At 43.4% G+C, this 27,078-nt stretch overlaps 1 protein-coding gene across 1 annotated transcript in view; it reads right to left on the bottom strand.

The window, feature by feature from the left end:
* The window catches only part of ECPAS (Ecm29 proteasome adaptor and scaffold), a 229,006-nt gene that overhangs the window by 356 nt on the left and 201,572 nt on the right, over nt 1-27,078 (bottom strand). Inside the window, exons 38-48 of the mRNA XM_073549708.1 lie at nt 24,701-24,767; nt 24,198-24,289; nt 23,187-23,253; nt 19,109-19,300; nt 17,194-17,408; nt 16,773-16,816; nt 12,683-12,875; nt 9,811-9,958; nt 9,048-9,153; nt 2,508-2,596; nt 1,424-1,495 (exon numbers count right to left, since the gene is read on the bottom strand). Coding sequence (XP_073405809.1) covers nt 1,424-1,495; nt 2,508-2,596; nt 9,048-9,153; nt 9,811-9,958; nt 12,683-12,875; nt 16,773-16,816; nt 17,194-17,408; nt 19,109-19,300; nt 23,187-23,253; nt 24,198-24,289; nt 24,701-24,767 — 1,285 coding nt within the window. The remainder of the gene's footprint in view (nt 1-1,423; nt 1,496-2,507; nt 2,597-9,047; nt 9,154-9,810; nt 9,959-12,682; nt 12,876-16,772; nt 16,817-17,193; nt 17,409-19,108; nt 19,301-23,186; nt 23,254-24,197; nt 24,290-24,700; nt 24,768-27,078) is intronic.

Genomic DNA, 27,078 nt, shown 5'->3' with positions numbered 1-27,078 from the left:
ATCATGAGCTATAAATTAAAGTAGACCTCATTGCAAATCATTATAAATGCTGGCCAAGAAGATACACCTTTTCTCCATTTTTTTATCCTCTAAATGTGCTTAATTAGTGTGTTACAAGACAACTGTAAAAAGAGATTCTCCAGACCGCTAAAGAGTGATAGAGGCTCTCCCATAGATTGAAGCTGTTGTGGACAAGACTATCCATATACATTAGATACAAAAATGGCTAACATCAAATGGTTCAGGCAATACAGTGGCACGTGAAAGTTTGGGCACCCCGGGTCAAAATTAAGTGTTATTGTGGACAGTTATCAAGTTGAAGATGAAATGATCTCTAAAAGGCCTTAAGTTAAAAATGATACATTTCCTTTGTATTTTAGACAAAAAATATATATATTTTCATCTTTTACATTTTAAAAATGACAAAAAGGAAAATGGGCTGATGCAGAAGTTTAGGCACCATACAATGCTATTTTGAGGTCTAGCCACAGATTTTCAATAATGTTCAGATCAGGGGTTTGGGTACCCCAACTCAGAGTCTGCTAAATCTTTCTGACGGTCTTTTGCAGTCAAGTGGGGGTTCTGATTTGTCTCTAGCAATCCTACAAGCAGCTCTCACTGAAGTTTTGCTTGGTCTTCCAGACGTTATCTTGATCTCCACTGTTCTTGTTAACTGCTATTTCTTAATTTCATTTCGAACGGAAGAAAGGGCAACTTGAAAACACTTTGCTATCTTTTGATAGACTTCTCCTGCTTTGTGGGCCTCCACTATTCTCAGAGTGCTAGGCAGCTGCTTAGAAGAACCCATGGCTGCTGTTTGTGGCACAACTTTAGAGAAGGCTGGGTTTTTATAAAGCTGGGAAAATTTGCATTATTTGGCCTTTCCCAATGATGATAATAATTCAAGCCATAACCGTATCAGGCCAATTAAGGTATGACACATTGGTTGAATTATCTGAGCACACAAATCTCCAAGGGTGTTCAAACATTTGCATTGGCCCATTTTCCTTTTTGTAATTTTTAAAATGTAAAAAATGACTATTTTTTTAGCCTAAAATAGAAAGGAAATGTGTGATCTTTAACTGTAGGCCTTTCAGAGATCATTTTATCTTCAGCTTGCTTAAATATTCACAATAACAGTAATTTTGACCAGAGTGCCAAATTTTACCTGCCACTGTAGATATATAAATATATTTGTCTAGTCACAAGTCTGTTTGAAGTGTGTCGGCAATTAGAACACACAGAATATACAAAATAAAAATGGATTCTCTCAATATAATCTTTGAAACGTTTAAGGTTAGAATTATGCACTCAGATTCTGTAATACGTACTATAAGGAATATATTACATTTCCAGCTCTTCAGCAGAATCACTGCCCTTGGTTTATGTTCGGAAAACACGGCGCGTATTCACATACACTTACCTTCAAGTTTCTGTAGAATTACTTCTATTACAGAGATGGCTTCTTGTCTTACAGATGCATAACTCTTATTTTCTGGCAAACAGAAACAGACATCAGAATACTGCCGATAAAAAACTGCAATAAGATGTTCTTAAAGCAACCAATCTTCATGGCTGCCTTTTAATATCATTGCTTTTCAATAGTGGTCAGTTTTATTTGTGATGCAGAGCTCCAATTCTACTCCATAGACTGCAATAGTAAAATTCTTTCTGCAGCAGCCACTAGGGAAGCTTTCTGAATACTTAGGGGGCGATTCATTAAGACTGGCAAAGCGTACGCCAATCTTAATAAAGCCCTCGCTGGAGTAAACTGATCTGATCTGATGTATTAAGTGGCGATTGCTGCTTGATGAATCAGGCGCGTCTCATTCCCAGGTTGTGCTGCCACCAGAAACATATGCTAGCCATTTCTGGAGTAAGTTACGCCACTATAGTGGAGTATCTCATGATGAAATTGACCAGTCTGACCCACACCACGGCCACATTGGCACAGCCGCTCTGGACTGGTAAGTGCCAAGTTGCACAAAAAAATTCTGAGTAATTAAGGTGTTTACATCAGATTCCTGGCATAAGCACCTTTCTGAATTGAACCATTAGTGCCCTCTAGGGGTGGATAAAGACAGAATTTTATTTTCGTCTATGCAGATGATTTGCAGCTATAAGTCAGAAAAACGGAGAGGCAAGTGCTAAAATTATATATTATGGTAACAATTAGTGATGAGCGAATGTGCTCGGATAAGTTGTTATCTAAGCATGCTTGAGTGCTAAAAGAGCAGCTTCAGCTCGCTCAAATACTATGTTCGAGTCAGTGCAGCTGCATGTCTCATGGCTGTTCAAGAACTGCAATACAGGCAGGGATGGTGTGTTTGTTAGGCAATACCTGCATGTGTTGAGCCTGTCGAACAGCCATGAGACATGCAGATGCAGGGACTCGAGCATAGTATTAGAGCACACTGAAAATACTCTTTTAGCACTCAAGCATGCTTAGATAACACCTTATCCAGGCATGCTTGCTCATCACTAGGAGCCAAAGATTAATGCAGTACCTAGAGAATGTGCAAGTGCTGGACAGGCTTCCGTGAGGATTTCTGTTAGGGCTGTACTGTCTGAATGCTCCTTTTCTAAGATCAGCAAGCTAGAAAAAAAGATTAGTGTATTCTCAATAAAATAACGAAATACAACATGACTCACAGACAAAAACAGGATTTTGGTTGCTTACCGTAAAATCTGTTTCTCAGAGCCTTCATTGGGGGATACAGGAACCATGGGTGTGTGCTGCTGTCACTAGGAGGTTGACACTATGCATGAAAAAAATGTTAACTCCACCTCCGCAGTATACACCCCTCCGACCGGCTGTAGGACAATCAGTTAGTGAAAAAGCAGTAGGAGGAGACATTATCATGTAAGTCATCATATATTCATTACAAGTAACAAAATCATGGGAGGGCGCTGTGTCCCCCAATGAAGACTCTGAGAAACAGATTTTACGGTAAGCAACCAAAATCCTGTTTTCTCTTTCGTCTCATTGGGGGACACAGGAACTGTGGGACATCCAAAAGCAGTCCCTGGGGTGGGAAAAGACAAACTTCCTTCAGGTCAGAGAACTCACCACTGCCGCCTGCAAGATTCTTCTGCCTAGGCTGGCGTCCGCTGAAGCATAGGTATGGACCTTATAGAACCTTGAAAAGGTATGCACGGACGACCATGTGGCAGCCTTGCACAACTGCATGGCTGATGCCCTGTTGTGTACCGCCCAGGAGGCGCCCACCGCCCGGGTTGAATGGGATACCCTGTCCACCCGATAGGCTTCCAAAATTGCCATTCTGATCCAGCGGGCAATTGTTGCCTTATAGGCTGGCAGGCCTCTTCTCACCCCATTGGGGATAAAAAAAGAGCGAGTCCGCCTTCCTGAAGGAAGCGGTCCTGGCCAGATAGACCCTTATCGCCCTGACCAGGTCTAGTTTATTCCAGGAACGCTCCAGAGGATGGGTTGGAGCGGGACAAAATGATGGAAGGATTATATCCTCGTTCAGGGAAGAAAGTTAGGAGGAGGCCGCAAAACAACCTTGTCCTGGTGCATAATTAGGAATGGAGGGCGACAGCACAATGCCGCTAATTCTGAAACCCGCCTAACAGAGGTGATGGCTACAAGAAATACCACCTTCCAAGACAACAAAGACATGGGAGCTTCCTGGAGGGGTTCGAAGGGTGAACCTGTCAAGGCTTCCAAGACCAAGTTAAGATCCGATGGAGCCACAGGGGATCTGTAAGGAGGGGCCGCATATGCCACTCCTTGCAGAAAAGTCCTAACCTGTAAGCGGAGGCCAAATTTCTTTGAAAAAGAATAGAGCAGATACCTGGCCTTTCAAGGAACTGAGGGCCAGACCGCCATCTAACCCTGCCTGGAGACAAGCTAAGACAGATGGCAGGGAACAGGGCATAGGTGTGATGTGATTAGACTCACACCAGCCAAAATAGGCCTTCCAGGCTCGATAATAGACCCTGGAAGAGGATGGCTTCCTAGTCTGGATCATTGTATTAATGACTCGGTCCAAAAATCCCGCTGCTCTCAGTATTGTGGTTTCAACGGCCATGCCGTCAAATTGAGCAACCGAGAATTCAGGTGGTAAAACGGCCCGAGCCAGGAGATCTGGTCTGTCGGGGAGTCTCCAGGGGGTGCCTGTGAGAAGATTGATAATTTCTACGAACCAGGCACTCCTGGGCCAGTACGGGGCGATCAATATGACCGGCACCCCTTCCGCCTTGATCTTCTTTAGCAGTCTGGGCAGGAGAGGAAGGGGAGGGAACAGGTAAGGGAGTCTGAACTGTGTCCAGGGAATGACCAGCGCGTCAACCCCTATTGCTAGAGGATCACGGTATCTTGAGACAAACTGTTGGACCCTTCTGTCGCGATGCCAGGAGGTCCACGTCTGGAGTCCCCTATAGCTGGCATATCTAACGGAACACGTCCTGGTGTAAGGACCACTCTCCTGCCGCAAGCCCCTCCCGACTGAGGAAGTCGGCGGCCGTGTTGTCTGTGCCTTGAATGTAAACTGCCGAAATTGCCGGAATTGCGGTTTCTGCCCAGTTGAAGATTCTGGATACCTCGGCCCGGGTACTTCTGGTTCCCCCTTGGTGATTGATGTATGCCAACGCCATGGCATTGTCAGTTTGAATCCAGACTGGCTGGTTGTTGAGGTATCTTTCCCAATGTAGAAATGCTAGAAAGACCGCCCTCAGTTCTAGAATGTTGATTTTCAGTGAGGATTCTTGCCTCGACCATCGTCCCTGGACAGTCAGGTGGCGGAATACCACACCCCAGCCCAGGAGACTGGCATCTGTAGTTACTACCTGCCAGTGGACAGGGGGAAAAGGCCGTCCCAGATGAACGAGGGGGGAGGCCAGCAACCACTTGAAGGACTCCCTGGTCTGAATGGAAGGAAGGAAGGGGCGATCCAGCGAAGAGATGGACCTGTCCCACTGAAAGAGGATGTTGCTCTACAGTATCCTAGAACGGAACAGGGCAAAGGGTATTGCCTCTGAGACTGCCACCATCCTTCCCAGGACTCTCATGGCAGCGCGAAAGGATAGAAGCCGGAATTTCAACAGAGAGCGAATTCCCTGCTGGAGGGTAATCCACTTTCTTTCTGGGAGAAAGACCCTCGAGCGGCTGGTGTCGATTACCATTCCTAAGAATTCTAGGCGTTGTGTTGGCGTTAGGTGGGATTTCTCCCCGTTTATGATCCAACCAAACCGGGACAGCGTGTTTAAAACTACCGCTAGATCTTCCTGGGCCTGAGCGAAGGAGGGCGCTTTGACGAGAATATCGTCGAAATATGGTACCAATATTATGCCTCTGACCCTTAATATAGCTACCATCTCTGCCATAATCTTTGTAAAATTTCTGGGGGCTGTTGCCAGCCCAAATGGCAGGGCCACAAACGGGAAATGCTGCTTTTGGACAACAAAACGCAGAAACCTCTGATGTCCCTGAAAAACGGGGATGTGTAGGTAGGAGTCTCTGATATCTATGGAACATAGGAATTCCTGATTCTCCATAGACGTAATTACAAACCGAATAGATTCCATCCTGAAATGGCGTAAGCGAACCCATCTGTTTAGCCTTTTGAGGTCTAGTATGGGATGAACTGAGCCATCCTTTTTTGGTATCACAAACAGGTTTGAGTAAAAGCCGGTAAAACGTTCCTGCTCGGGAAAGGGGATGATTACTCCTGCGTTGAGAGAGTCGATTGCCACAAAAAAAAACAGAGCCATAGCAGCGTCTTTTGGTGGTTGCGATAGAAAGAAGTGATCTTGCGGAAGCACATTGAAGTCTATCTTGCATCCTGTCGATACTACCTCCTTTACCAAAATATCCCCTACTGAACTCTGCCAGACATCTCTGAAGAGGAGAAGGTGGCCTCCCTGCTGGCGTCAGGCTGAAGTGGCTCTGCCCGGCCCTGACCTGGTAGCTCTGCTGTTGGAACTGCGGGAATGCCATGAAGTGGTGGCCCGAAAGGATACCTTCCTCCTATCTCTCGGTGCTTGCGACCCCTGTGGGCCCTGAGCATGTGTCGGTCGCTGGGGTACCCTACTTTTGAAAACATATCGACGAGGCTTGGCCTGAGGGAGAAGGGAGCTTGAACCCCCGTTGCATCCTTAATGATTTGATCTAACATTGACCCAAAGAGCCGGGTACCCTGAAATGACAGATTTGTCCTCAAAGAAATCACTGACCAATCAGCCTGCCAAGCCTTTAGCCAGACCGTCCGCCGGACGGCTACCACGTTACTGGATGCTTGAGCTGCGCAAGATGCGGCATCCAGGGTTGCTGACACCATATATCTCCCAGCATGAGAGATTTGATCTGGGAACTCCGCCAGTTCCGCTGGTGGTGCCCCAGCCAATATGCCCTGTCTAAGCTGTTTGGCCCATTCTGTAACAGACTTAGCTACCCAGGCTGAGGCGAAGGCTGGGCACAATGTAGCGGCTGCTGCCTCAAAGGCGGATTTTGCCAGGGATTCTATCCTCCTATCATTGGGATCCTTTAGGGCTGCCCCACTGGCGAGTGGGAGGACTGTAGCGAATCTGGACACTGGTGGATCCACCGAAGGGGAGGCGGTCCAGTTGGCGGTGAGATCTGGAGGGAAGGGACATAGAATCCCAAAATGACTTCCTCTCTGTAACCGCCTGGTTGGGTTTTCCCTTTCCCTGGCCAACACATCCTCAAAATCCTTGTGGGAGGCGACGCTTAAATGAAAAAGCCCGATCATTAGGTTTTGATGTGGCGTCCCCAATGTTAAAGGTCTCATTGACTGCGGCAATGAGGCCCTGAACCATATCCTTGACCTGGGACTGTTCTGGCCCGTACTCAGAACCCTCCTCTGAGTGTGTCTTTGATAATGCCTCGCCTGATTCCAGGGATGAGGACCGGAAGGAGGCAGATGGCCAGAGGAATTCTGGCGGTGAGATGGAGTGAGAAGGGGACCTGAGTTGATGGTCCTGTCTAAACCTTTTATAGCCTCTAGAAGGCCCAAAAGGAGGCTCCTTTGGTGCTCCTGTGTCCACTGGAGTCTGAAGTGGCAATCTGTTAAGCACCGTTACCAAGGTCTGTGATACCTTGGTAAGGTCGGCCACGGACTTAGATAAGGAAGAAGCCCATCCAGGACACTCACTGTCTCCTGTGGTGATGGATGGCCCCTGGGCGGCAGGCAGGGTGGCTTTCTCCTGCTCAAGGGATAATGTGGGAGCTCTGATAGGCAAAACCGGGGGCTGCACCTGCTCTCTAGCGTAGGTGACACCGTAGGTCTGCTGCAATCTGAGTAGAGTGGCGAGGACTGACCTGAAGGAAGCCTGATATTGCATTTGGTACATACAAAATATATGAGTCACTGAAGCGGATGACGAGGAGGAGCGGGACTGCTCTCCCTTGGGCATACTGACAGGTTTTACCTGGTGCCAACCGTCGGGGGTAGAAACGGAGTGAGGGAGTAACCTGTAGTGCAGTACTCACATACCCATGACCTGTGTCCCCGCTGCCGCCCGAAGGCTGATGAGGGAGAGAGAGGTGAACAGCCCTGCCGCTGCCTAGAAGCCTTATGAAATCCCCGCCCGGAAGCGGTGGGCGGAGCCCTGCTCTGGCCTCCTGGAGCATCAAGATGGCGCTGGTACAGGAAGAGGAAGCCGGGGGGCGGAGCCTGCCGGAAGCCGAAATCTAGCGTCAGCTGTGCTGGGCTCTTGCTGGAGCCCAGGGCCATAACGCTAACACGGGAGGAGGCTGGAACCGCGCTGCACCGCGTGCTTGAAAGTAAGTGTTGGCTCTTAACATAAGTATAGAGCCCTTGGCTGTAAGCCTGAGTGCTGCTTACAGCGGTCACATTCAGCCAGAGTAGCTGGTGAGCAGATCATACAATGCTGCAGCCTTTTACCTCCAGTTCACCCCGTAACAGGGGTCGGTTTATCTGCATGAAAACACTGCTGTCCCAAACCTTTTCTGCAGGGCGTCTCTCTCGATCATCAGGCTCTGACGGGCAAGTGATGGGTGTCGAAGGTCAGGACCAGGAGCTGCCACCTAAACACGAGTCCTGTGTTAGGGGTTAGGGTCCTGCCAGTGGGATTCACGAGGATACGGGTTGGAAGTAGACGCCGTACTCATAATCCCGGTGTGGGAATACAGATGTAGCATATCTACTCTGTATCCCTCCATGGTTACCTGAAAAGGAACGACGCACATTGAGGTAGGCACCTCCTGCTGACACTAAGCAAAAACTTATTGTCCTACAGCCGGTCGGAGGGGAGTATACTGCGGAGGCGGAATTAACATTTTTTCATGCATAGTGTCAACCTCCTAGTGACAGCAGCACACACCCACGGTTCCTGTGTCCTCCAATGAGACAAAGAGAAAATACATTTAGGTTCTTTACTCTCTTCAATACCGATAGGACTTTAATCATTTTTGTGTCCAAATGCATTCATTTTCATGTACCTTTTGAATGGGGAAGATCTTGTCTAAGAATCGGAACAAAGTATTACTTGCAATATGGTCCATGGAGAGAATCAGTTCATTGGCTTTGGTAGTGCTGTATTCAGTCCGTATGCTAGTCGAGTCTGACACCAGGCACCCCACCTACCAGTGGGTACCATCTCTGGCAGCACTTGGGGGCACAGTGTAGGAAAGGGAACACCACAGTAATATACACTGTTTAGTGGACGCCATGGTCTGCGGGTAAGTGGTTTCCATCCGGAGATGGTAGCAGATGATTGGGGGGGGCATATTAATAACTGTACAATGGCCATTTGTCTAGTACTTCTCACGGTTTACCTTGCATACTGCTGTACTAGAGAAAACTATCACCCTCAGTAGCCTGGGCAGATTCATTGTAGCAATCTATCAGGAACATTTCTGCTACATCTCAGCTAGCATAAAACTGCAGTGACTACGCAGTAACCATACTAATACCAGAGCTGCAAGCTTTTTACAGAGAAACCGCAGATCTGATCAGAGCCATTTATTATATTTCAACAAGAGTAACGACAAACGTCATTTGTGAAGAACTAATATTTAGGGTGACCACGACCAAACTTACCCCTGAAAATATGCGTTCATGGACTGAAGGACCGCGTGCTGAACTTTCCATGTGCTTAGCTTCAGCCTCTCACACATTAATTTGCAAACTTCAAAACGGTAGCAACCTATTGTACAATGAAGACAGGAACGGGACATGTACAATATTATAAATGGGGTTTGTGTAAAACAGAGCGTTTGAGAATCAGAGAAAACCTGCGGGCTACTCCGTGCTTTGCCAGTGGATGAAGGATGTCCAAAGTCAGGTCACACGCATCTATCTGGGGAAGGAGTTGGATCAACTCCGAAATGTGTAATACAATAATAAAAAAAAACTCTTCGTCTACCTGACTTTGGACATCCTTCATCCAATAGCTGAGTCCGGTGATTCCAGTTCCAGCAATATTCGCCTAGGAACCAGCGAGAGGAGCTGGTGGACCTACAAGCCCTCTCCAGGGTGGTGCCTGCTATATACAGCCACCCCAGGTGAGCAGTGGACTGTCTGGTATTGGAACCAGACCCACAGATTTACACAAAGGAGCGCTTATTTTTGTCTTACATTGTGTAAAACAGAAACAAAGAGTGATTATCAATATTATCAGAATTATTTTCAGTCTGGGCTTCATGCATGAAAATAAGTGCTGTCAAAAAGAACAATTATTACCTATAGCAACAAATCAAGTTTTAGGCATCAATCCTAGAGCTGATGCTAAGGGTAACATCTCAGTTTTTTGCTAAAGTTCTCAGCTGTATTGAATATCCCAGTGTGCACAGATAGAACTTACGCTGGGTGTCAGGATTTCTGGGCCAGGCCTTGCCAAGAGTTGAGAAGGCACACACCAAAGACTCTGTGTGCTGCTCTTTTGCTTTTTCATTCTCTTCTTCATCCTCCTCTTCCTTTGGTGATCGAGCCCCCACAGTTTCCTTAGATGCCTGTGAGAAAGACATTTCTGAGGCTGTTAATAGTAATAAACCATTTGACAGGGAGCTCATATCTCTCCTACCAGAGACTTCCTTTCCCTTTGCTAAAATGGCAAATGGACCAAGTCATTCACAGTAAGGACCTACAGTAGATGGGGTACTGTCCAATCCATAGAGGATATTCAAGCTACAGACTCCAACAAGGTGAGAGAACTGAATATGAATTGTTAGAAGAAGCATTCTTGGCTACATACTCTTGACTAGATAGCGGTTATAACCTTAGAAAGCCCACTCTGAACTGTTCTAACTTGTGCAGTGACCACTACATACACAGTTATAACCCCATTAGATACTCTTGCCGTGTACATTATTTTACACGATTTCTCATCCCTTTGTCTTTTACACATCCGGTCCTATATCCTTTCCCTCTTCCCACAGACTCTTCCCTTGCCCTTTCCCATTTTCACACTATCTTTTTTCTCTCTTACTCTATGTATGTCTGATACTATCCTACACTTAACATTTCTCTATACCTGTGTTTCTTTTGTATTATTTTTCTATCTCTGCGATATAACACTCGAATAACGCTGTCTTCTCATTCATATGTCACTTTAGATCTAGTTCTTTATACTCTGGCTTGACTCTTTGAGGTTTATACAGTTACCTAATCATGAGTATGTAGCCACAAATACATCGTCCAACAATTCTCTCATATTTGTTGTAGTCTGGTTATCCTCTGTGGATTGAACAGCACCTTATCTACCTATACACTCAGTGCTACTTACAGGTGCATCTCACTAAAATAAATACCAAAAAATAAATTTTAGTTCTTCAATACAAAAAGTGAAACTCATATTAGATATATCACTCTATGTAATGACTCTATTGCAAGTGTTTATTTCTGTTAATGTTGATGATTATGGGTTACAGCCAATGAAAACACAAAAGTCATTATCTCAGTAAATTAGAATACTTTATAACACCAGCTTGAAAAAAATTATTTCAAAATCGGAAATGTTGTCCTACTGAAATGTATGTTCAGTAACTACACTCAATACTTGGTCGGGGCTCCTTTTGCATCAATTACTGCATCTATGCGGCGTGGCATGGAGGCGATCAGCCTGTGGCACTGCTGAGGTGTTATGGAAGCCCAGGTTGCTTTGATAGCAGCCTTCAGCTCAACTGTATTGTTGGGTCTGGTGCCTCTTATCTTCCTCTTGACAATACCCCATAGATTCTCTACGGGGTTAAGGTCAAGTGAGTTTGCTGGCCAATCAAGCACAGTGATACTGTTGTTTTTAAACCAGTTTTTTATTGGTACATTTAGCAGTGTGGACAGGTGCCAAGTCCTGCTGGAGAATGGAATTTCCATCTCCAAAAAGCTTGTCGGCAGAGGGAAGCATGAAGTGCTCTAAAATTTCCTTGTAGACGGCTGCGCTGACTTTGGTCTTGATAAAACACAGTGGACCTACACCAGCAGATGACATGGCTCCCCAAACCATCACTGATTATGGAAACTTCACACTAGACCTAGGAAATCAAAGTCCCAGAGTCTGAAGGAAGATTGGAGAGGCACACAATCCAAGCAGCTTGGGGTCTAGTGTGAAGTATCCACAATCAGTGATATATGTAATATATGAGTTTCACATTTTGCATTGAAGAACTGAAATAAATTAACTTTTTGATGATATTCTAATTTTGTGAGATGCACCCTGTACTTTTTTCATTCCTGTGCAAGATCCAAGACTGACCAATGATATACTGAGTATTGTTTAACACTTAATTTCACGTCTATTGATCACACCGATGAACAGACATGAAATTAGACATTAAACAATAACAAATTCTAATTAGGCATCTCTATGTGCCTTTGGTGTGCAGTTCCTTCTATGTACATCTTTTTAGGAAAGCTTACAGCCTGCAATGACCATTCTGCCCCCTCACCACCGCCTGAGCTGCCGCCTCATCACCACCAGAGCTGCTGCACCCCCGACCTTGTGCCTCTTCCCCACTATCCCTTAGAATGTAAGTCCGCAAGGACAGGGTCCTCTCCCCTCTTCACCAGTCTGTCATTGTAAAATTGTTTACTGTTAACGATATCTATAACTTTGTATGTAACCCCTTCTCATGTACAGCACCATGGAATTAATGGCGCTATATAAATAAATAATAATAATGTACATCTTACAGATGCATGTCACGTAAGCTTAGACCCCCCTCGACTTCCATAACGATAGTGCAGTAGAATCCTTACAACACTGTTTAATGATGTCATCTCAGGATCTTTCACATTCAGCAAATGCTTATTCCTCTAATCAGAAGAGATAAAAGTAGTCCAGCTTCACGGAAATAGCAATTTTAATTTATTTACGATGCAATACAAACTGGTGACAGGCTAAAACTTGATCATCTACGCGTTGCAGTTGTTTCAGGTCATGACTAAGGGTGTGTCAAGTACCTGAAAGGCGTAGATGTTCAAGTCTGGACCTGTCACTAGTTTGTATTGTTCTTTCCTCCCTTCTGATTTTGGCGGACAGGTGGACGCGCCGTCCCTGCTGCGAATCGCATCGCACATGTGCAACGGGGAGCTGGGCTATTCTTCCTCTAATACTTGTCATAATGACTATGCGATAGGCAAACATTGATTCTAATAGGGATGCAACTAAAGGAACAGTTTGTTAACACATACAAAATCACTGAGGAATTTGGGTTAAAGTCTACTGAAATGGATTTTACCTTTTTTATAAAGGGAAATAGTATGTCTGTTAATTCTTGGTAGCGATCCTCCTGTGTCGATTCAAGTACGTCAGCAACACACTTCAGTGCTATAATCCTGTACGTGACATTTTCTTTCCGGCACTCTTTTAGTACTGCCTGAATAATATCTTCTATACTTGGTTGTGAAGGAACTGGTTCCTTCAGCTGTTTGCTGTGAACAGGGAAAAATGTTATATAGGAAATTCTACATCTTTAGAAACAGCACAAGAACATCTTTCCAATGTCGTCACTGATCTTAAAGCTGGGCCCCACAACTTTGCCAGAACAGCAATGTCTGAAACCGCAGCATTGCTAAAAGAGCACTTGGGACAAGGACCTTCAGCTATTAGATGAAAATTATACAGTAGTTTCCCCATATCATCTACCATATATCAGTAGATTCCCCACATCATCTACCATATATCAGTAGTTTCCCCACATCGTCTACCATATATCAGTAGTTTCCCCACATCATCTACCATATATCAGTAGTTTCCCCCAGGGCTGTGGAGTCGGAGTCGGTGCTCATTTTGGTGGAGTCGGAGTCGGAGTCGGTATAAAATGGACCGACTCCTAAAATATATAATAAATTGGGTACAGTAATTCAATGCAGGATGTGCTGAATATTTTTTCATAGGAGTTTGGGAAAGTTATGAAATGTCCTATAAATGGCTGTTATATTCCTGATCTAAGGCTACATTCACACACAGCGTTTTTCCTCTGTTTTTTGAGGATACGTTTTTCAGCTGCAAAAGTTGATCATCTTTTTAAAAAACTGCATCACCTGAAAGGTTTTTGAGCTCATAGATAATGTTACTCAATAGCAAAAGCAGATTAGAAATCTGCTCTATCTATCCATTTATCCATATCTGTCTATCCATATCGTATCTGTACCAAAAAGAATGAAAACCGGGTAGTACACCAATATATATTCTGTTCTATCTAAATATCTTGATTATTGGATCATAAAAATGATTAAATGTCTGAGGTTCACATTGTACTACAATAAATTTTTCACTTAAATATAAGCAATGTGTGTGGGAGTCGGAGTCGTGGAGTCGGAGTCGGAGTCGGTGTAAGGGAAATTGAGTAGTCGGAGTCGCAGGTTTGGCTTACCGACTCCACAGCCCTGGTTTCCCCACTTCAACTACCATATATCAGTAGTTTCCCCACATCATCTACCTTATATCAGTAGTTTCCCCACATCAACTACCATATATCAGTAGTTTCCCCACATCATCTACCATATATCAGTAGTTTCCCCACACCATCTACCGTATATCAGTAGTTTCCCCAAATCATCTACCATATATCAGTAGTTTCCCCACATCAACTACCGTATATCAGTAGTTTCCCCACATCATCTACCATATATCAGTAGCTTCCCCACATCATCTACCATATATCAGTAGTTTCCCCACATCAACTACCGTATATCAGTAGTTTCCCCACATCATCTACCATATATCAGTAGTTTCCCCACATCAACTACCGTATATCAGTAGTTTCCCCACATCATCTACCATATATCAGTAGTTTCCCCACGTCATCTACCATATATCAGTAGTTTCCCCACACCATCTACCATATATCAGTAGTTTCCCCACATCATCTACCATATATCAGTAGTTTCCCCACACCATCTACCACATATCAGTAGTTTCCCCACATCATATACCACATATCAGTAGTTTCCCCACATCATCTACCATATATCAGTAGTTTCCCCACCTCATCTACCATATATCAGTAGTTTCCCCACACCATCTACCATATATCAGTAGTTTCCCCACATCATCTACCATATATCAGTAGTTTCCCCACATCATCTACCATATATCAATGGTTTCCCCACATCAACTACCATATATCAGTAGTTTCCCCACATCAACTACCATATATCAGTGGTTTCTCCACATCTACCATATATCAGTAGTTCCCCATATCATCTACCATATATCAGTGATTTCCCCACATCAACTACCATATATCAGTAGTTTCCCCACATCATCTACCATATGTCAGTAGTTTCCCCACATCAACTACCGTATATCAGTAGTTTCCCCACATCATCTACCGTATATCAGTAGTTTCCCCACATCATCTACCATATATCAGTAGTTTCCCCACATCATCTACCATATATCAGTAGTTTCCCCACATCATCTACCGTATATCAGTAGTTTCCCCACATCATCTACCATATATCAGTAGTTTCCCCACATCATCTACCATTTATCAGTAGTTTCCCCACATCATCTACCATATATTCTTCAAGATACATCACAAATACCGGGCTTAGCTGACCATTGCTGCCTCTCTCATTTTCTTACATAGAACAGAGAAATGAGCCATGCAGAATATAAATCATTTTAGGATAATAGCTAGGTCCTATCCTCTAAGAAAGACCTTCTCATAATCATTCTTCAGGACCGCACCACCACTCCCCTGCCTCCCAGCTTGCTGCGGCGTGCTCCTGAATGATTAACATTTCAGACAGGTGGCATTGTCATCCCAGTGCTCTGGACAGTACACTCTCCCACTGATGCAAGGAGAGGAGGCTTTACCTCTGCAGCATCGGAGATGCAGCGTGTGCAAGCTCTATAGCAAAGAGCTTGTAAGTGCTGCGCTCCTAGCAAAAGAAACTGACCACTGCTGATAGAATGCAAAGGTGGCCAGTAACCTAGTCAATGAGAAGTAAACTAGAATATTAAATATCTCTACATTCTTGAGGATGGAGAAAATTTTTAATAAGAGGTAAACTGGAAAGTTGCTTGTTCTTCAAGCACTGTCATTTGACCTGTTTATGATGAAATGCCTTTAATATCAGAACTTTTACATGAGAAAATTTCTACTGTATGATGTGAAGCGGTAACAAAAAATTAAAAAGGCTAGCAGATAGTCAAAACCATTGTCCATTTACAGTATGTCATAAGTGTATTATGCCAATTCTGTAAGTTTTATACAATGGCAGACAAAGAAGATATAGGAGAAAGTGCAAGTCTAAGGAGGTATAGGATCATATAATATGCGTATGAAGTCAGTATATGAAATGCCATGTTTAAGAAACATGGTTTGGTGTTTTTGTTTGTTTTGACCAAAATATTATTATAGTCCCATATAAGCAGAATTACAGAAATTATAAGCATTCAATAGGCAGTACAGTTTATACTATTTTGTGTGTCCAGAGAAGCTGGCATTCAGTATTTTATGTTTGTTACCAGACCTGAAGACACTTATTTTGGACATTGGAACCTATTTCCCAGGCAGTTCTGTTCAATTTTACAAACATAAGTACATAGTAGTTTGAAAAAAAAAAGACACAGTAAAAAGTTTTCGGAAAGGGTGGAAAAGATTCTGTAAAGTAAGAATTGCTTTAAAAAAATAGAAGTGTTACTTTATTGTTATCAATAAACAAAATACAAATAGAAGGAACAAAAGAGAAATCTAAATCCAATCAATATTTGGGATGACCACTCTTTGCTTTCAAAACAGCATCAATTCTTCTAGGTACACTTTAGATTTAGACTGAAGCAGAGCTGAGAAAGCTAACCCCGCCCTCACCAGGCTCTCCATGTACAACGTCCATAGATAGTGAGCTGCTTAGTCCAGCAATGTTAATCTCTTAGTGATAAATCCAAGATGGAGTCTGTGTGAAATTACTTGAAACAGAATAATTTGCACAAGCCTACATGCACAGAAGATCTGGGGTCAGTTCTCCAATATGTTTGGCACAATCACCCTGCCGAGCACCTTCAAAAACTGGGTAGAAGTGTACCTAGAAGAGTTGATGCCATTTTGAAGGCAAATGATGGATACTCTAAATATGGACTTGATTTAGACTCTGTCTTTATTTGTTCACTTTACATTTTTTACTTTATAAACAAATGATTAACATTTGATTTTGAACGCATTCGTACTTTGTAGCATCTTTTACACATCTGACAAGTGACTGCACAGTACTGTATGTCAATTGAGTTAAACTGTATTGTGGATCATAGGGAAAAAAATAAAAAATAATATGTACAGTTATAGATTTCTGCCTTTTGAAACAAATAGTATCGCTTACCTGCAACTAGAAACCACTGTCCCAATAGCTTTGAGAAGTTCTTCCTGCAAAACATGTATGAAATGAGTTTGTTTAGCAGATTTGTGGGAGCATTTAACGCGCTCTCCACTACTTGGATAATGATCACCTATACATGGGATAGGTCATCAATATCATATCGGTGGGCATCTTACAACTGGCATTCCATCCATCAGTTAAAGTGGTTGCCCTATGTAAATATTGGAGTTGGTCTGCGATTCTCGATGCACTCAGAGGAGCTCAGCCCCAGGTGGATCTGTTAGCATCTGATCGGTAGCAGCTGCGTGTCAGACCCCCACCAATCTGATACTGATGATAAGTAATGACTACTAGATGCCGGACCACCCCTTTACTGTGACTGGGCCACTACTTGTAGTGACTTAGAAAATAGCGCAGTCCATACCTTCCCAGTCCATGTTCTTCCCGGCAAACCCTGCAAGAGTGTGCCAATCACCATTCCCAAGTGTGGAGGAACCAGAGATCCAGTTTGTTGCTTTGCAATCGAAGCCATGGCTGCAGCACCCTGTGCTTTCATCTTCCAGGACGGAGACTGTAGCGCTTTCTGCGAAATGTCGATTAACTCTTTCATATACAATCGAATGCCGCCACTGATACTTCCTGCATATGTTACAGATCAATCATCAGTTTGTTAATTAAACCGTAACAAATGAAAAACTACAATGCTGTGAACATTGTGTGCGCTCTCCTATAATGGAAGGCGTCATTTTGCAGACTACACATCTTATCATGGTATAATAGAAGAAATATATCAAGCATGTGTTATAAAGTAATCATGTAGGCATCACAATATCTTCATGTATATCAATCTTCAACAGCTTGCAACTTTTCATGAATAGCAAGTTCACAAACAATTCTGCCTGAACTTAGTATATTTTTATACCTTCCACAAACTACCAAGTGGTGACATGACTAAACAATTGGTAGATCTGAAAAATGGGGTTAAACCCCCTTCATCCTGCTGCCCTTTTCTCGTTTTTGCATTTTCGTTTTTCGCTCCCCTCCTTCCCAGAGCCACAACTTTTTTATTTTTCCGTCAATATGGCCATGTGAGGGCTTATTTTTTGCAGGACGAGTCGTACTTTTGAATGACATCATTAGTATTACCATGTCGTGTACTAGAAAATGAGGAAAAAAATTCCAAGTGCTGTGAAATTACAAAAAAGTGCAATCCCACAACAGTTTTTTGGATTTTTTTTTACCATGTTCACCAAATGCTAAAACTGGCCTGCCATTATGATTCTCCAGGTCATTACGAGTTCATAGACACCAAACATGTCTAGGTTGTTTTTTATTTAAATGATGAAAAAAAATTCAAAGCTTGTTTTAAAAAAAATAAAATAACAAATTGAGCCATTTTCCGATACCCGTAGTGTCTCAATTTTTTATGATCTTGGGTTGGGTGAGGGCTTATTTTTTGCGGGCCGAGCTGACATTTTTACTGAAACCATTTTGGTATTGATACAAGCTTTTGATCGCCCATTATAGCATTTTAATGCAATGTTGCAGCGACCAAAAAACTTAATTCTGGCGTTTTGACTTTTTTTTCGGTATGTCGTTTACCGATTGGATTAATTATTTTTATATATTGATAGATCGGGCGATTCTGAACGCGGCGATACCAAATATGTGTATTTTTTTTTTTTTCATTGTTTTATTTTGAGTGGAGCGAATGGGAGGTGATTTGAACTTTTTTTTTTTTTTTTTTTTTAGTATTTTTAAAAACTTTTTTTTTACTTTTCACTTGCTTCTATAGTCTCCAAGGGAGACTAGAAGCTGCGATAATCCAATTGCCTCTGCTACACATAGGTGATGATCAGATCGTCTGTGTGGAGCAGAAATGCTCATTTGCTATCAGCGCTGACCGCTGAGTGGCGCTCATAGCAATCCGGTAATGACAACCACAGGGGTCTCTCGCAGACCCCAGGATGTCAAGCCGATCCATCATCGACCCGCAATCATGTGACACGGGCACCGATAGGCAGGATTAGTGACACGCTTTCGACGCGATCAAATTATATGCCGCTGTCAGAGATTGACAGTGGCATTTAACAGGTTAACAGCCGTGGGTGGATCGCGATTCCACCCGCGGCTGTTCGGGGCACTTGTCAGCTGTTCAAAACAGATAGCATGTACTGGGAAAGATGTGGACTCAGCGCCGGAGTCCACATCAAAGGGAGGGACACGACATAGGCTGTACATATATGGCGCATGTCGTGAAGGGGTTAACATACAAACTTGATGTTTTGTATATACAAATCTGTTAAATGATTCTCAACTCTGCAGACAACTTTACATACCAGGCACATTTTCCAGCCACACTTCTCTCCAAAGGTTGGAGTCTTCCTTTTCTCCTTTCTCATCATCTGTAATCTCATGCATTGCAAGGAAGGCCAAAGGCAACACCATCCCTGAGTGGTTCTTCAGCACATCAGGACTGTAGCGGCTAATAGCATGGACTGTTAACATGCACCCTGCTCTGTATGCCGGCTCTATAAAGGTGATACAGGTGAGTAGGTCAAATATTGCAACTAACAGAAACCAGTCCCCATGAAATGAGATTGTTATCATGAATTTACAAAAGTTTCCTTGCTGCAATATATATTAAGGCTATCTAACAAGTTAGACACTATGTCAGCTACAAAAACTGACTTCAGTTTACTAAGTCTCAGTAATACAACCTTTGCTATGCATTGCAGCTGTTAACAAAATTTTGTTGTTGGCTTTTTTTTTTTGACCATTAAGTTGTTTATAGGGTTGGGTGGGTTTCTAAAATGTATGTTGCTAATTGTATTGGTCTGCTTAAAAAATAAATAATAAAGGGTTGTTTATACCCACTTCCATTTATTATTATAGCTCCATTTATTCCATGGCGCTTTACATGTGAGGAGGTGTATACATAATAAAAAACAAGTACAATAATCTTAATTAATGCAAGTCAAGACTGGTACTGGAGGAGAGAGGATCCTGCCCGCGAGGGCTCACAATCTACAAGGGATGGTTGAGGATACAATAGGTGAGGGCAGAGCTGGTCAAGTAGCGGTTTGGTGGATTGGTAGTTACTGCAGGTTGTAGGCTTGTCGGAAGAAGTAAGTCTTCAGGTTCCTACGGTAGGCGAGAGTGTGATATGTTGGGGTAGAGAATTCCAGAAGAGGGGGGATGTACAGGAGAAATCTTCTATGCGATTGTGGGAAGAAGAGATAAGAGGGGAGTCAAGAAGGAGATCTTGTGAGGATCGGAGGTTGCGTGCTGGTAGGTACCGTGATACGAGGTTACAGATGAATGGAGGAGACAGGTTGTGGATTGCTTTGTATGTCATGGTTAGGGTTTTGAACTGGAGTAATGGGGAGCCAGTGAAGGGACTGATAGAGAGGAGAGGCCAGGGAATAGAGGGGGTATAGGTGGATTAGTCGGACAGCAGAGTTTAAGATAGATTGAATGGGTGTAAGAGTGTTAGAGGGGAGGCCACACAGCAGGAGGTTGCAGTAGTCAAGACAGGAGATGATGAGGGCATGCACTAGAGTTTTAGAAGATTCTAGGTTGAGGAATGTACGGATCCGGGAGATGTTTCTGAGTTGAAGTTGGCAGGAAGTGGAAAGGGCTTGGATATGTGGTTTGAAGGAGAGCTCAGAGTCAAGGACTACACCGAGGTAGTGAGCTTGTGGGACAGGGGAGAGTGAACAGCCATTTACTTTAATGGACAGGTTTGTTGGGAGAGTCGAGTGAAATGGGGAAAAGATGATTAATTCTGTTTTGTCCATGTTAAGTTTTAGAAATCTAGCAGAGAAGAAGGATGAAATAGCGGACAGACATTGTGGGATTTTGGTTAGTAGGGAGGTGATATCTGGTCCAGAGAGGTAGATCTGTGTCATCAGCATAAAGGTGATACTCCAAGCCGTGAGATCGATGAGCTGTCCCTGTCCGAAGGTGTAAATGGAGAAGAGCAGAGGCCCTAGGACTGAACACCTTGCAGGTCTCCGACAGATAGGGGGAAGGGTAAGGAGGTGACGTTTGAGTGAGAGACACTTAACATCCGGTATGATGCAATCCAAGATAGGGCCAAGTCTGTGATGCCAAGAGATAAGAGGGTCTGTAGTAATAGGGATTGGTCCTGTGTGTCAAAGGCAGAGGACAGGTCCAGGAGAAGGAGGACACAGTAGTGTCGCTTGGCTTTGGTAGTCAGCAGGTCATTGTTGACTTTAGTTAGGGCAGTTTCAGTAGAGTGATGTGGCTGGAAGCTAGATTGTAAGCGGTCGAAGAGGGAGCAGGAAGAGAGGTGGGAGGACACTTCGAAATGGACATGTTGTTCCAGTAGTTTTGAGGCAAAGAGGAGAAGTTATATGGGACGATAGCTAGATAAAGAGGATGGGTCAAGAGAAGACTTTTTGAGGATGGGTGTGATTGAAGCACGTTTGAAATATGAGGGAAAAACACCAGTTGTTATTGATAGGTTGAAGAGATGTGTTAGAGTTGGGATGAAGATTATGGTGAGGTTTAGGATGAAGTGAGATGGGATCGAATCAAGTGCACAGGTGGTGAGATGTGATCTCGAGAGTAGGGCGGAAAGTTGGTCTTCTATAATGGTGGAGAAGCTGGTTTTGGGGGAGGAGGGCTGAGTAGTTAGGAATAGGGGTTGTGGGGGTTGTAGGGGAAAGCTTTCTCTCGTGTTATCAATCTTCTGTTTGAAGAATGAGGCAAAGTCTTCAGATGAGATGAGTGGAGAGGGAGGAGATGCTGGGGGATGGAGAGAATTGAAGGTGTTGAATAGCTGTTTAGGGTTGTGAGACAGGGAGGATATGAGAGATGAGAAGTAGGTTTGTTTTGCTGCAGCGAGTGTGGCCTTGAAAGTAGTGAAAGTAGTGAGAAACTGTTTGAATACAATGAAGTCCTCGTTGCAGTGTGATCTTTTCCATGTCCGCTCAGCAACCCTGGAAGCCCGCCTCAGTTCTTTGGTCAGGCTGGTGTGCCAGGGTTGTCTGTTGATTTTGTGAGCTTTGATATGTGTGAGAGGGGCGACTGATTCAAGAGCTGCAGATATTGTGGTGCTATACAAAGCGGCAGTGGCATCCGCATTGTGTAAGCAACTTATGTCTGTAAGAGGGAGAAGAGATTCAGAGAATGAGAGTAGACAGAAGTGTTTGAGATTTCTGCGAGGTGTGCAAGTTTGTGGGGTGGGGATTGTGGACCTGGAGAGGAGAGGAAAGAGAATGTAAGCAGGTTGTGGTCAGAAAGATGTAGAGGTTTGTTAGCGAGGTTAGATAGGGAGCAGAGGCGGGTGAAGATGAGGTCCAGTGTGTGGCCATCTTTGTGAGTGGCTGCAGAAGACCATTGAGCGAGGCCGAAGGAGGAAGTGAGAGATAGTTTAGTGGCAGCTGAGAGGGAAGTGTCAATGGGGATGTTGAAGTCACACATGATGATAGTGGGGTTGTCAGCAGACAGGAAATGAAGTAGCCCGGTGGTGAAGTGGTCAAAGAAGTTGGTGGCTGGCCCTAGGGGAGGGGAGGGGTAGGGGAAATGACAGCCAGTTTGGAGGTTGGTGGGGGAGTAGATGCGCACAGAGTGAACCTCAAAGGAAGGGAGGGTAACAGAGGGTGGCAGTGGGATGTGGGTGAAGGAGAAGTTATCTGACAGGAGAAAATCAACTCCTCCGCCATGCTTGCTACTGGGGTGGGGTGAGTGGGAAGGGTGGAGTCCACCATATGAAAGTGCAGCTGGAGAGGCTGTGTCCGATGGAGTGAGCCAGGTTTCGGTGACAGCGAGGAGGGAAAGTTTGTTAGTAATGAAAAGATCATGGATGCAGGAAAGTTTGTTGCAGACAGAGCGAGCGTTCCATAGAGCTCCTGTTAGAGGGACTGGGGAAGTGGGGGACGGGCGAATGGATATAAGGTTGGAGAGGTTATGGAAATTTTTGATAGAGCGTGGATGGGAGGTAGAAATGACTGTGGAGATGTGGTGAGGAGGGTCAGGATTTGGAGAGATATCGTCTGCAGTGAGGAGGAGCAAAGAGAGTGTTAGCAGGTGGGAGCAGGAGAGGGAATGAGGGGGCTGTCCATGTTTGGAGACAGAGGATTGTATGTTGATGAACAGTTCTGCAGAGGAGGTTAGATGGATGGGGAGGATAGAGAGAGAGATAGACAGTTCCTTACTAGGTGTAGGAATTAGGGGGGTTAGCAGAAAGTGAAGGATTATAGGGGTCAGAGTGAAGACAAACAGAAACATTGTTTACAAAGTATCCAGTTACCTTCAGTTCCCTTCTGGTTCAATTCTGGATTAATTCCGTAACTTCAAACACTTCTATGATGCACTTATAAGATACATGATAGTACACTGCTAATGTTGACAAAGACAAATCTGTTGAAATGTGAGAATGTTGCTTACCTTCCTTTTCCATGTACCAGCTACTCAACTTCTGGAGAAGTTTCTCAGTGCTAGTATCCCGGGCTGTCTGTAAAGAAATCCATATAAATGGTATGTAAGTGAATATACAAAGGCAATTCAAATTAAAGAAGCATTCCTGCTACACCACCCATCAAAGTTTTTATTCTCTTACTATACTGCAGTCATATTATATAGAACTATGCACTTACAATTGCTCATTTTGCCCTTCTACACAACTAAGGGTTCATTTACACTTGCCATGTTTTTAGTAGATTTCTAAGGGGCCGCAAAAACGGCCCGCAAAATTTAGTCGAAGCGCCGTACACTGTATGGCCGTGAGGCCATATTTTCGGCAGTGAAAAAATATCGAGCTTGCTCGATATTTTTCACAGCTTACGGAAACGGGCCCTAGTGAAATCAATGGTGCCGCAAAAACAACGGAAGCTTGTTTTTGCGGTACACCGTATTTGCCAAACGCCGTTTTTTTTCACCCAACGTTTCAAAACCCATCCCAACAGAAAAACGGTGATCCTAATAAAAGATTTTTTATGGCCCGTTATTGCGGCAGACTGTGAAAATTACGGCAATACAGCCCGCAAAAAAGGGCTGCAAAAAACACGGGAAGTGTAAAAGAAGCATAATTCTTCTCTTTTCTCTGCTCTATGTAGAAGTCTCTTGTCCCTTGCATTTATCATCCACCTCTTCAACTCCTGACCCAGCTGCTCCCTTCTCCCTATCAAGGAACTTTTGCAGTGACTGATGTCTTATGCAAAGATTAACCTGTTTCTATATAGAGCTTAGAAGGATTCAGCTAGACAGTTTTTAATCAAGAAAAGTCCTAGACCTAATGGAAAAGAGAAGAATTAGCTGTGTAGAAGGAAAAAAAAAGTAATTGTAAAATACACAGTGCTATATAATATGAGGACTGCAATATATATCAAAAACTTTGATGGGAGGAGGAGGAGTGCTTCTTTAAGAATACAATGCAACTAATGGGTCTGTGAAACTTACCCGGACTAAATGTCCCAGTGCAAAGGCATACGACTTCTGTATTACATTGTTTCGATCACAAAGTCCATTTAATAAAGCACTCATAAGTTTACCTGTTAAAGAATAATTTAGAAGATTATCCAACAATTCTTTTCTGTTTTCTTGGCAATTTATATATGGTAAGAAATGGGATATTTGAGTCACCTTCAATGAAGGCACCACATAACATTATTAAACAGAATCGGTTTGATCAACAAGATACATTATACATATTTATAAAGTATCGAATGTATATAAAGGTAATAAGGCAATAATCATGCAGGACATCAGTACTCAAGCAGTTTTTAGTTCTCTATTTACCGGTCACCATGTTCTATGCATTATTTTGAGACAGAAAGGGCTATACTTTTTTTTATTGCTCAGTTGATACTTTCCATTCAGCCTTATATTTCTTTATCTTACATTTTTCTTAAGCAGAGATGGTTCATAACACCTAAAACACTTTTTCTGAGACGGTAACTTACCGGAATATGGCATCAGATCCTGGGGACACTGTGTTGTTAAAGATACAACAACACTGGCACATCCTCCCTTTAACATAAAGAGCTCAACATTGTTATATGCACAGAAGACTGATCCTGGGCTAAAGCTGACGAGTTGTACTTTTGAACGACACCATTGGTTTTACCATATAATGTACTGGAGAGACTCCAAATTGATCACAATAATATTAAAATATAAACTTTGATTTACCAGTCTAAAAAATTACAAAAAAGTGCAAGTAAAAAAATATCACCACCATTAGTAAAAGATGTCATCAAAGTGACACTAGAGAGAGGAGCCAGAGGAAGGTGCCTGCCCCTGCTCTACTACCTTACAACGCTACCTTCCAGGACACCTTATTCCTGCGGCTCTCCCTTCTAACCCTGAGAACACCTGTATAGGAGGTAGGATAAAGAACCTATTGGTCCAACAGGGTGTTAAAAGTTGTGTGGCTGCTAAAGGTGTAATTTTGCTCCATGAGTTTGTCAATGGGCTAAATGTCTGCCAATACGTTAGGAAGAAGGGAAAAAAATGACTAGTGAAAAAAATATATAAAGAAGGGAGGGAGGGGTATAGACTCCCTCTAGTGTCCCTGCCTAACTGCAGTGATTGGCACCCTTACAGAGGACGAAAATGGTGGCCCCGCTCCTCGACAGCTATCCCTGCTAGCCCTAGTGCAGGCAACTGCATAGAGGATTGTAGCCCATATAAAGTACTGGAGGAATACCTATCATATGCTGGACTAGGCATGGAGTAGTATATCAAACCAGCTTCAGTGGTAAAATATACCAATATAGTAGATTTAAACATAAATCCCAAAAGACCTCATCAACGAAGAAATTGTGTGGCCTGGTGTCTTGGAAAGAACTGAGAGAGCCCCGCTATATCAAGGTGTAGTGTTCCACTCAGAGGGAGTAGAAGTCTCAAAAATAAATTACTTAAATCAAATAGTAGTACTGATAGTAGTAAATATAGTAGTAGAAATGCAAATACATCATACTCTCCACAGTATTGGTACAACCAACCATGTCATTGTCTGAGGCATTACCCATCCAAAAGATTATACATCAGACAAATCCAAACTGATTACAACCAGAAACCACTGTATATGCAATCTAACAACTCAACACGTTTCCCCTCAGAAGAGGTTCATCAGGAGTAAGCTACTAGTGCATATAGATGTTAAAAGGACTACTTAGCTGTCAGCTGTAATAAATAACGATAAAGTCCTCAGCATACAGGGAGGAACCCATCTTGATGTAACGCCAGGCACATTATTTTCCCTGCTTTCTATTTTTCTTACGTGGTTGTCTCTAGATGTCTGCATGACCCGACGTATAATCTTTTGGCTGGGTACAGGTTAGGCCTCTTTCACACTTCCGTTTTTGACAATAAGTCAAGATCCGCCTATTTTGAAAAAAAACGGATCCGCCATTTTTCTTTGCGGATCCGATTTTTCCCCATTGACTTTCATTATAGGCGGATCCTGACTGATTGCCGTCCGTTGCATCCGTTTTTTTGAGGATCCGCCACAAAGTTAGTGTCCGTCATGACGAACTATGGTGCTAGAAATGTTACTTTAGTCTCTGACTGGAATAAGATTTATGTCACAGCGCATGAAGGCGTTCCTGATTTATTTAGAGGTGAGCACCGCTTCATAAATCAGTAGCCTCAGACTCCAAGTAGGCCCCCTCATCAATAGTGTCATGAAAATCGTTGGTCTTAATGAATGGAGGGCTGTGTTTCAGGTACTTTCTGCGCCTTGTCAGACAAAATAGAGTGGCCCTGCTGAAAAAGGGCTTAGATAAACTAAGCAGAAAGAGGTTGGGTCCTAACATGTGACACTGCACCAAAAACTGAGGTAAAATTGTGGAACACATAGTAAACCAGGTTAGGGAACCTCTACCATATTTTCTGGGGTTGTTCAAAAATCAAAAACCTCTGGCTTCAAGTCACACAGCACATTAACCTCATTGCTAAGGACTTCACAATTACACCCGAAAGAGCACTTCTTTCTTTAGACATGGAACAATTTGATGATTCGGTAAGACACATTATCATACACATCCTCTTAGTGACCAAGACCATGTTAGCACAATGGTGGAAGAAAGCAGAGGTTCCCAAGTTTTCAGACATACTTGACAAGATAGGCCAACACAGCGATTTAGAACGCAGATTTGCGATCAACAACAATCACATTCACAAATACTCAAAATAATGGAAGACCTGGAACAACAAATTTCATATCAACTAGACTTAACAAGAGGCACTATATTTTGAAGTTTAAACCTGGGCACTTTAGTACTGGGATGCTGTATCTCCTTCCAAGAATGTTACCCCATAATAAGGATTGTCGATT

The sequence above is a fragment of the Dendrobates tinctorius genome, unplaced genomic scaffold (genome assembly GCF_039654945.1).
Source record: "Dendrobates tinctorius isolate UK_male_01 unplaced genomic scaffold, ASM3965494v1 ptg000160l, whole genome shotgun sequence".
In the NCBI taxonomy this organism is placed as follows: Eukaryota; Metazoa; Chordata; class Amphibia; order Anura; family Dendrobatidae; genus Dendrobates; species Dendrobates tinctorius.
Note: the sequence above shows the minus strand (reverse complement) of the source record. Positions and strands in the feature narration are given on the sequence as shown.